Source organism: Acanthaster planci, linkage group LG01 (genome assembly GCF_054643075.1).
Source record: "Acanthaster planci isolate LZ-2023a linkage group LG01, COTS_SCS, whole genome shotgun sequence".
Taxonomy (NCBI): domain Eukaryota; kingdom Metazoa; phylum Echinodermata; class Asteroidea; order Valvatida; family Acanthasteridae; genus Acanthaster; species Acanthaster planci.
The window spans coordinates 35,424,408-35,436,059 of record NC_141777.1 but is presented as its reverse complement, the minus strand read 5'-3'; the positions used below and the strand labels follow the sequence as shown (position 1 = coordinate 35,436,059).

The window sequence follows — 11,652 nt, the reverse complement described above, 5'->3', positions numbered from 1 at the left end:
GGGCGAGGCCGAGATCCCCAAACCCTACACCATAAGACACTGTACAAAAAACCCTACACGAATCCTACACGAGAGTGGCAAACCCTACTCCATTGAGTCGTGCACACCAGGTAAATTGTGTATTTTTTGGCGAGGCCGAGATCCCCAAACCCTACACCATAAGACACTGTACAAAAAACCCTACACGAATCCTACACGAGCGTAGAAAACCCTACTCCATTGAGTCGTGCACACCAGGTAAATCTTGTATTTTTTGGGCGAGGCCGAGATCCCCAAACCCTACACCATAAGACACTGTACAAAAACCCTACACGAATCCTACACGAGTGGCAAACCCTACTCCATTGAGTCGTGCACACCAGGTAAATTGTGTATTTTTTGGCGAGGCCGAGATAACCAAACCCTACACCATAAGACACTGTACAAAAAACCCTACACGAATCCTACACGAGAGTGGCAAACCCTACTCCATTGAGTCGTGCACACCAGGTAAATTGTGTATTTTTTGGCGAGGCCGAGATAACCAAACCCTACACCATAAGACACTGTACAAAAAACCCTACACGAATCCTACACGAGCGTAGAAAACCCTACTCCATTGAGTCGTGCACACCAGGTAAATCTTGTATTTTTTGGGCGAGGCCGAGATCCCCAAACCCTACACCATAAGACACTGTACAAAAAACCCTACACGAATCCTACACGAGTGGCAAACCCTACTCCATTGAGTCGTGCACACCAGGTAAATTGTGTATTTTTTGGCGAGGCCGAGATAACCAAACCCTACACCATAAGACACTGTACAAAAAACCCTACACGAATCCTACACGAGCGTAGAAAACCCTACTCCATTGAGTCGTGCACACCAGGTAAATCTTGTATTTTTTGGGCGAGGCCGAGATCCCCAAACCCTACACCATAAGACACTGTACAAAAAACCCTACACGAATCCTACACGAGCGTAGAAAACCCTACTCCATTGAGTCGTGCACACCAGGTAAATCTTGTATTTTTTGGGCGAGGCCGAGATCCCCAAACCCTACACCATAAGACACTGTACAAAAAACCCTACACGAATCCTACACGAGCGTAGAAAACCCTACTCCATTGAGTCGTGCACACCAGGTAAATCTTGTATTTTTTGGGCGAGGCCGAGATCCCCAAACCCTACACCATAAGACACTGTAAAAAAAACCCTACACGAATCCTACACGAGTGGCAAACCCTACTCCATTGAGTCGTGCACACCAGGTAAATTGTGTATTTTTTGGCGAGGCCGAGATAACCAAACCCTACACCATAAGACACTGTACAAAAAACCCTACACGAATCCTACACGAGAGTGGCAAACCCTACTCCATTGAGTCGTGCACACCAGGTAAATTGTGTATTTTTTGGCGAGGCCGAGATCCCCAAACCCTACACCATAAGACACTGTACAAAAAACCCTACACGAATCCTACACGAGCGTAGAAAACCCTACTCCATTGAGTCGTGCACACCAGGTAAATCTTGTATTTTTTGGGCGAGGCCGAGATCCCCAAACCCTACACCATAAGACACTGTACAAAAAACCCTACACGAATCCTACACGAGAGTGGCAAACCCTACTCCATTGAGTCGTGCACACCAGGTAAATTGTGTATTTTTTGGCGAGGCCGAGATCCCCTAACCCTACACCATAAGACACTGTACAAAAAACCCTACACGAATCCTACACGAGCGTAGAAAACCCTACTCCATTGAGTCGTGCACACCAGGTAAATCTTGTATTTTTTGGGCGAGGCCGAGATCCCCAAACCCTACACAATAAGACACTGTACAAAAAACCCTACACGAATCCTACACGAGTGGCAAACCCTACTCCATTGAGTCGTGCACACCAGGTAAATTGTGTATTTTTTGGCGAGGCCGAGATCCCCAAACCCTACACCATAAGACACTGTACAAAAAACCCTACACGAATCCTACACGAGCGTAGAAAACCCTACTCCATTGAGTCGTGCACACCAGGTAAATCTTGTATTTTTTGGGCGAGGCCGAGATCCCCAAACCCTACACAATAAGACACTGTACAAAAAACCCTACACGAATCCTACACGAGTGGCAAACCCTACTCCATTGAGTCGTGCACACCAGGTAAATTGTGTATTTTTTGGCGAGGCCGAGATCCCCAAACCCTACACCATAAGACACTGTACAAAAAACCCTACACGAATCCTACACGAGCGTAGAAAACCCTACTCCATTGAGTCGTGCACACCAGGTAAATCTTGTATTTTTTGGCGAGGCCGAGATAACCAAACCCTACACCATAAGACACTGTACAAAAAACCCTACACGAATCCTACACGAGTGGCAAACCCTACTCCATTGAGTCGTGCACACCAGGTAAATTGTGTATTTTTTGGCGAGGCCGAGATAACCAAACCCTACACCATAAGACACTGTACAAAAAACCCTACACGAATCCTACACGAGAGTGGCAAACCCTACTCCATTGAGTCGTGCACACCAGGTAAATTGTGTATTTTTTGGCGAGGCCGAGATCCCCAAACCCTACACCATAAGACACTGTACAAAAAACCCTACACGAATCCTACACGAGCGTAGAAAACCCTACTCCATTGAGTCGTGCACACCAGGTAAATCTTGTATTTTTTGGGCGAGGCCGAGATCCCCAAACCCTACACCATAAGACACTGTACAAAAAACCCTACACGAATCCTACACGAGAGTGGCAAACCCTACTCCATTGAGTCGTGCACACCAGGTAAATTGTGTATTTTTTGGCGAGGCCGAGATCCCCAAACCCTACACCATAAGACACTGTACAAAAAACCCTACACGAATCCTACACGAGCGTAGAAAACCCTACTCCATTGAGTCGTGCACACCAGGTAAATCTTGTATTTTTTGGGCGAGGCCGAGATCCCCAAACCCTACACAATAAGACACTGTACAAAAAACCCTACACGAATCCTACACGAGTGGCAAACCCTACTCCATTGAGTCGTGCACACCAGGTAAATTGTGTATTTTTTGGCGAGGCCGAGATAACCAAACCCTACACCATAAGACACTGTACAAAAAACCCTACACGAATCCTACACGAGAGTGGCAAACCCTACTCCATTGAGTCGTGCACACTGCGGAAACTTGTTTTTTTGGCGAGGCCGAGATCCACAAACTCTACACTGTGAAACACTGTGCAAAAAACCCTACACGAACCCAACACGAGATGGACGGTGAACATTACTCTGAAATTTGGCAGTAATCTTTATTTGTTGACAACTTCTGCAGACAAAAAAAATAACGCCATTTTTTTAAACTGGTAAATATCTCACAAAAAAAGGACAAGACGCCCCCTTTTGGTCTGCTGCCATGGGAGCCGCAAGTTGACAGGTTGCACTATCACATACGCACCCATGTAGGAAACAGTGTAAAATCAGACCGAAATAGCTCCGCCTGTTGACTCTATAGGGAAAAGATTGGCCTCTTTTTTTCAATGTAAATTAAAGATTATGGCCAGCAGATCACTTTTCGTTTCAGTTTTATGGGGGTTAGCCCGATAGTCTTTTATCAGCCTTTCCCAATGACACCCCCAATGTAATATTAAAACTCTGCGCTAAGCTCTGAACGTAGCTGCCCTCCTCTATCCAAATTTAAAATAGGCCTGCAATTTTTTTTTGGGGGGGGGGTGGTGAAAGAAATACCTCGAACTAGAAACTATCAGTCCAAATTCAGGATTTATAGAAATATTTCTATGATCCCTCGTTGTTCGCGAAGGCGACGGACAATGTTGTCTTTGAAGTAGTCTGTAATTGCTTCGTGTCACTAATTAATCGGAAAATTTACATGTATAGAAATTCAGCAATTAACATGTCGATGGCGTGACTGCCATCCTTTTCTCATTGAACAAAATACCGTGTTAATTAGCAAAGCATTAAAAATGGGGAGAAGATTTATACCAACCAATCTGAAATTTGAGTTGAGGGGAGTATAAGTAATCCTCATTTCAAGAATACACAAATCCTTGTGCAATGCAAGATCAAGTGTTTGGAGTTAGTTGTAGATTTTGTTCAGCTAAGTATTTGTCACAAATTTAAGTACCAATCGCAAATATAATTATCACAAGGTGAAAATCATCAGAGTGGTCGACGTGGCTTTTGATCTTTATTCTGAAAGCAATAATAGGATTAACAGGACATTTTACACTACAGAATACGTCTATGCAACTTGATTTGAATTACTGTTAGATATGTCAAATTGCTGATTAAAGAAAATATAGCAAAAGGACCATGGCATATGCATGGACCAAGTGACATTCAACTGAGACTTATTTTGCGCAATTGATATACATGTAATACTAGAGTTAAAAGATTATTTGGCATATTCAAATTTTAAAAAAATGCTTTAAGTTCTGCCTGTAAAAGGTATGGACACCACTTCCTTTTTTTACATATTCAAGGAGATAGCATGTCAAAATAAATGTTGACTGAAAAATTCACGAAGTTCCTTTTTACACTTCATTACAAATTGTGGCAAAATGAGCGTTCTTGTATCCTAAAAACGGGATATCTTTCAGAGGCGTTTTGACACAGAAATATTCATTTCATATAGCCCTTACTGAAATTAAGTTTGGCTAGTGATCTGCTGGTTCGAGTCATGCAAGGAAAAGGAAAATATTTCTTAACATGTAGGGTAGGCCTACATTTCTGTCTAAACTATCAAGCAATTACAAATTGTGACAAAATTAGCATTCTTTTATCCTGAAAAAGGAATATGTTTCACAGGCGTTTTCACACAGAAATAGTCATTCCAAACAGCCCTTACTGAAATTAAGTTTGGCTAGTGATCTGCTTATTTGAGTCGTGCAAAGAAAAGGAGAATATTTCTTAACATGTAGGGTACATTTTCATCTGCAAAATGGGCTTTCTTGTATCCTAAAAACCGGGATATCTTTGAGAGGTGTTTTGACACAGAAATAGGCATTGCATATAGCCCTTACTGAAATTAAATGTAGCTACAGGTCTGCCAATTTCAGTCCTGCAAAGAAAAGTATTTCTTAACATTAGGGAACATTTTCATCTAAATTACCACCTAATTACAAATTGTGGCAAAATGAGCATTCTTGTATCCTAAAAACGTTAACGGGATATCTTTGAGAGGCGTTTTGACACAGAAATAGGCATTCCATATAGCCATTCCATGAAGCAAGGTGAATAATGAAATAAAAACATGATGTAGTATATTAAGCACATTTTTAAAATATTTTTTTCTCAAATCAAATTACAACAATGGAATAGTCTGTACTGAATATCCTTGATTGTGAATGGCCTAGAGCAAGTCCCCCAAATAAAAGAAATAAAACTGACCTATAAACGATGAAATCAGATCGATTATAAAACTGTTTAGACCACGGGCCACGGCAGCAAAATGTGCTCGGAAATCAATTTCCTTGGCGCACCTCTTGGATCTAAGTGGAATCACTGCCAGTTGTTAGTTTAGACCTTATGGATCACAAAAGATCAAAATCCACAATACCAAGTTCACCATTTATTAAAATATTTGCATTTTAATTATCGATGTAAAAAGGGCGCCCTCTATTGGCCGGGGTTAGAAAACCATGTACATTTTCTATGGGGAAAGTTTTGGTATTGCTCTTGCTTGCTGAAAAGGGACTGTGTCTGCTGAGGTAGTAAAACTTTGTCCAAAAGTGTCGATTGCAAAGTATCTGGTAGATTTATCACAATGCTATTCCCATTGAAGTTTTCTTACTCTTCTTTAACATCAAGCTCTTTATATTGAAAAATGTATTTCCTTGTTAAATTAATTTTTAACATGTCTAGTACACAAATGTACATGTATTTCTTGTTGAAACCCTTTAAATAAATAAACTCTTGTAAATTATCACTTTTTTCAAGAAAATTTCATTAATTCTTTTATTCCGTTGTACTTCATATACCCGCACCTTCACTCCATATAAGGAAAAAACACCTGCTTCCAAATTACTAGAAACACAAGTCATATTTCAAATTGAAAGTGGCTCTTCTGTATACTGAAATACACATGCTGACACTGACTATCAGTGTTACCTGTATAACATTAATATTTCTTGATTAATTTAATCTAAAAGGGAAGAGTTTATCACATGCACAAACTTTAGCAGTCATCAGGAATGCATTCATGTTTTGTACTTTGTAATTATGATATCCCAAATGTAACACCTCCAAAACTCTGAAGGTTCATAGTACCTAAATGAGAGGAATGCTTCATGATTCACAAACACCATACTGAAAGTAGACATCTGTTGGCAAATTATCCCATTGAACTGAAAACCTAAAAAACTGTCAATGTCATCATGATATTGATATCAATGAATGATGATGTACATGTCTCATTCACAAACTAGATCAAGCAAAGACTAAATATTTCTTCAATCATTTGGTCTAAATTCGCAAATTGCACGTTCATTTGCAGTAAGGGGCTTGTTTGTCTGAAATGACAAGATGTACCAGTTTTTATGTCTGACTCACTTCATGTTCTCATTAGTCCACAACCGACCAAACTGCATTTCAAAAGGACAAAATTATTTACATACATGTAGACAATACTAGTACAATCCTAGCATGAAAACACTCAGAAAATTCTGATAAGTTGGTTTGCGACATTGTCTCTTGTTCACACAAGATAAAGGCTTTCCCAAAATAATAAGGAAATTTACCACAATGGCATACTCGCTGTCACATACGAACCTAGCATAAATACACAGAAAATTCTGGTGAGCTGGTTTGTGAAATTGTCTCTGTTCACACAACAGAAGGGTTATTCCAAACTACTAAGGATATTTATCATGATGGCATACAGTCACATTACGGCTAGTCTTGGTTCGAGGTTCGTCATAGTCTGAAGCAAACCTTGGGCATCATTTCTAAACAGTGGCCTAAATGAACATTGCTTTTCTACTTGCCTCAAAACATCCTCATCAAATGTATTATCTTTGGAAACCCACTGTCAATGCTCCAAGTCCTGCATACATATAAATCCATCCCAAATTTATTTGGGAAGCAATCACTCTGCTTTAGAATGCCACTTGCCCTGCCTAAGCACAAAGATAGCTAATAAACGATAATTTTGAAGGACTGAGACAGAGGGTAAACCTCCAATTAACATGCTCCAAAAATTTTTCAGGATTGACACAGAGTAAAATTTAATTCATGCGAACGATTACAGGATTTATGAAGAAAGCTGTAAGGGATTAAGAGTACTCGTCAACATCGGAATCATCACTCTCTGGTAGAGTACACTGCTGGTCACTTTGCATGTTCTCACAGTTGCTGCATTTGCACAAGTCGGTACATAGCAAGTTGTTTTCAAGACAGCTACATTTTCCTTTGGCACACTGGCTTTTTTTGCACGGACAATGGGCTAATTCCATAACACTGTTGGGAGCAGGTGGAAGATCCATCCAGTGGATGAAAATGTCATCGCTGTTGACCTTCCATCCATGTCCGTGTGGAGATGGTACCACAGGATGCGGATCCAGGGCTCTCTTGTATATGGCTGCTTGGTAGTTTGCCCTCTTGACATGAAGGCACAAGGCATCCTTGTTTGGAGGCATTGATAACTTCATCCCAGTTCCCATCTGCAACAGGTTGTATCTGGACAAATAGATTGAGAGAAATGTCTTTTGGCTTGAAAAGCATCAATTATGATTAGAAACTTGATTTTTTCTGAATATGCACAACAATCAGTTACATGAATCTATTTAGATTTCAATTAGTTGCAAAACACAACCAAACTCAATGTTTGAAAATAAGGACTTCGTGGAAAACTTTGAGTGCACATGTATACCTTCGGATTTATTAGTGTGAGCAATTTTTGCGTAACTTGAATATTGGGATAGAATACAATTCTCTGAAAACAATCTTAATTTGAAAGCATTTTGTATTCCAAGTAAAGGAAGTAATACCCTAATACAAAATAGGACATTTTGTGATGGTCACTCTAAAAGTAGCCGTATAGTTTCTCTAACTTTTTCCACATCAGAAAAAAGCACTACATGTAATTCAGATCAACATGTACCTTGCAGTGTTCACATCAGAACAATCCAACTGTTTGTATAGATGACAGACGAACTCCTCAACTCCTGCAATGATCTCCGTCGTCACTGTGAAATCGTCACCAATTCTTCTAAAGACTGGGTATTTGATGGCTTCCTGAAAAGGCAAAATCCAAAATTTTCAATTAAAATCTAAAATGACTCCACATAATAATAATAACACATTTCTTATATAGCGCATCACATAGCACATCTCAATGCGCTTCACAGTAATATTATGAAATAAAGCAATTAATGAAACAGGTGAGTTTTAAGTAGTGACTTAAATTCGTTTTCATTTTTGACAGTTCTGATATGGTGTGGGAGAGAGTTCCACAGCGATGGTGATGCATACTTGAATGAACGATATCCATAAGTCTTAGTGCGAGTGACAGGTGTACTGAGCAGCAATGTTGAACTAGAACAGAGGGTGCGTTGTGGCTCGTATACATGTACTTGAATAAGTTCAAGGAGGTATGCTGGTGCTGAACCATGGATGCACTTGTGAGTGAGGAGTAGAATCTTGAAAACGATTCGCTCATTGACAGGTAGCCAGTGAAGGCTGCGCAGAATAGGAGTTATATGTTGCCTAGATGATGAACGGGTAACAAGTCTGGTGGCTGAATTCTGAATGCGCTGAAGTTTCGAGGTTTGAGAATCAGGGATACAGTGTAGTAGACTGTTGCAGAAATCAAGGCGGCAGGAGATAAAAGCATGGACAAGCTTTTCCGTCGTTTGTTTGTCAAGGAAATTTCGAATTTGTCTAATCTTGTGGAGAGCTAGATAAGAAGAGCGGCATATGTTGTTGACCTGGTTTTGCATTCGGAGGTTTGACGTGATGATGGTTCCAAGGTCACGGGCGCAGGTGACAGGTCTGATGCAGCAGTCAGAGATGCGAAGACTTTCAATTGGAGTATGGTGCTTAAACTAAGAGGTGATATGGATGACTTCAGTTTTGTCGCTATTCAATTTGAGTTTATTGGCAGTGGACCAAGATTGTATGGGTGAGAGGCATGACTCTAGTCGCTGAATGACGTCAGGACGCTGCTGCTCTGTCATGGTGACGTAGAGTTGAATATCGTCAGCGTAGATCATGCAGCTGACGCCGTATGATGCGATGAGATCTTCCAGTGGGGATGTGTACATTGTGAAGCATAGTGGACCTAGGACAGATCCCTGTGGCACTCCGGTATTAACATTATGCGAGGGAGATGAAATCTTATTGATTAGCACAGATTGTTGACGGTTTGCAAAATATGAAGTGAACCATTCCAAGGAAGAGTCGTTGATGCCAAAGCGGTGATGTAAGCGTTGTAGCAAGACATGATGATCAATTGTGTCAAAGGCTGCTGAATAATCAAGCAGCACAAGAACGGCCTCTCGACCCTCATCAACAGCCAATAGCAAATCATTGTAAACACGCAGAAGAGCTGTTTCCACACTACGATATTTACGATAGGCTGACTGCATTTTACCTGCGAGATTGTGAGTAGCGAGATGACACTGTATTTGTGTTTATCACATACAATCTGATAAAAAAGTCTCAAGCATACTGTGACACTATAGTAGCAACAGCTTCAAAAAATGCAAATGATTTACTGAACTTGTTTGCGGGCACTTAAAACCTCTGTGAACAGTAGCAAATCAGATACATGACAATTCCAAAATGCAAATTTTTTAAAATTTCAGTAGATATAGTCTTGTGATCGGACCTTCCAACAATGAAACAAAAAAAAAGAATGGTTGTACAGTTGAAACCATCCACTTAAGTACGCACAAACATGAGTAATGAAAGGTCTCTGTTAATATATGACAAAACAAACTCACAGATTATCAATTCTAACAGGTTATGAAACAACAACATGTGAAGTCACGTAGTTAGTTTTTCTGCATGCTCGGTGCTATTGAAATTGTGACAACAACCAGTGATGACTCTATACAAAAATGAAGAGGTACACACCTTCACTCTCAGGTGGTCGCTTCTTTGGATGTCGTTCAGCACGGCCTATCAAGGTAACATCATAGAAGCGTTTATACATGTAGCTTTTCTGGTGGTATCCAAATCCCTGTGTTAAAAAAAAAGATTTGGTAGCATAGGATATTATTACAATATTAGGGCCTACACAGGACAGACTACTACAATAAAGGCCTATCATTGTCAAGGCAAAAAAGTTTTAGGAAAGAGTTCCATATACAAAGTTCGCTTGACATCTTGTTTACAAACCGTATGAGACTGGTCTGATACAATTCTGTTTTCATTGAGAATGCTTGTACTCTCTCACTGCTAATATTGACTTTCCTGACTTGTAATTGATTTCTATGGACTGATTGATTAGGCCTATGAAAGACAAAACTGAATGAACTTTGCAGGCCTATATGAAACTTTTTCCAAATTTTAAAAGGCATTCACTGGAAGTGAGCAAAACGTATAATGTACGTTGTGGTTGTACTGTAGCCTACCCTGCATAAGAATACAAGTTGCAGCCAGAGTGGTCATGATCATGGTGGTCAGACACTTAAATGACTTTAGTCAGTGTTACTTTAATGACGAACACGTGAATTTATTTTGAAGTCAGGAATGGACTCAAATAATTCCTGCCTACTACTACTGCCTCCTGTGAGCTTGTGCATTTATCGACGGGGACGTATCAAAACGCTTTATAAAAATAAAAGAACTATACTTGCCCTATAAACAGGCTACCTTAAAGAGTTGATCATCGGGAGTGTTAGGCCTAACTTTGACAGCGCTACGTCTTCTACCATGTCTGCGTGTATGACGTGTGCACTGGACGTGAAGGACAAGCCGAGATTCATCTCTGCTTTTTCAACGATTTTAGCCTCTGCCGATTCCTGCACATTTTTCCACCTGCCGGCACACTCGAGGAACTTCATCCAACTCTTCTTGGAGAAAGGCAAAACCCTCAATTTGGACCATAAAAGTCTCATTGATTGGCCGTGTAAAAACGATGACGTAATATTTCATGTCGCACTTTCCTGCACCCAAAACGTGAAAATTTGAAATTTTGGGTGGCGTTTTTGGCTAAAACTGGTTCGCGACGGAATTGTGGATTTTATTTTTGAGTTTCCTATCATCATTCTGAAGAGGTTTCCGTAAAAATTACATAGATCAATGAGGTGCGCCAAAAAGTGCGAGATAATCGGCCATGCCCCGTGGTGTATTTTTTTTTCAATTCATCAAGAAAAACTGCTTTCTTAAAAAACATCCAAAAATTCGTTCAGTTTATCGTGGAACGGAGTACCGCAAAGTGGAAACATTTCTGCCTCCCTTTACTCCATGAAATCGCGGGCAAAATCGCGGGCAACCTTCAGCTCAGCCAGGCCAGATGAGCCAAAGCAATTGTGCACGTGTTGGACGGTGCCCATTACACACCAATGCCCAAGACGTTAGGCGGGAGGGTAGGCGTCAGTCTACTCGCAAAGGGCGTATTCGATAACATTGTGTAGAGTCTGTAGAGCTTGTAGACCCTACATCGGACATGCGGTCGAAAGTGCTGCCGCATATCGTGCACCATTTGCAATTGATCTTG

At 40.6% G+C, this 11,652-nt stretch overlaps 1 protein-coding gene across 3 annotated transcripts; it reads right to left on the bottom strand.

Annotated features, from left to right (window-relative positions):
* Window positions 1-5,917: 5,917 nt before the first annotated feature.
* LOC147800705 (uncharacterized) lies at window positions 5,918-11,465 on the bottom strand. Of its 3 annotated transcripts, none has more exons than XR_015424277.1 (4): window positions 10,790-11,465; window positions 10,065-10,170; window positions 8,089-8,222; window positions 5,918-7,664 (listed from the first exon to the last, which is right to left on the bottom strand). XR_015424277.1 is itself a non-coding variant. In XM_087132711.1 (3 exons), the coding sequence occupies exons 1-3, from the start codon at window positions 8,924-8,926 to the stop codon at window positions 7,262-7,264; spliced, it is 549 nt and encodes a 182-aa protein (XP_086988837.1). In that variant the 5' UTR covers window positions 8,927-9,070; the 3' UTR covers window positions 5,918-7,261. The 3 variants fall into 3 exon arrangements, 1 of the variants encoding a protein (XP_086988837.1); XR_015424278.1 differs by having other exon boundaries at window positions 10,806-11,465; XM_087132711.1 differs by lacking the exons at window positions 10,065-10,170; window positions 10,790-11,465 and adding an exon at window positions 8,915-9,070.
* Between the last annotated feature and the right edge of the window lie 187 nt (window positions 11,466-11,652).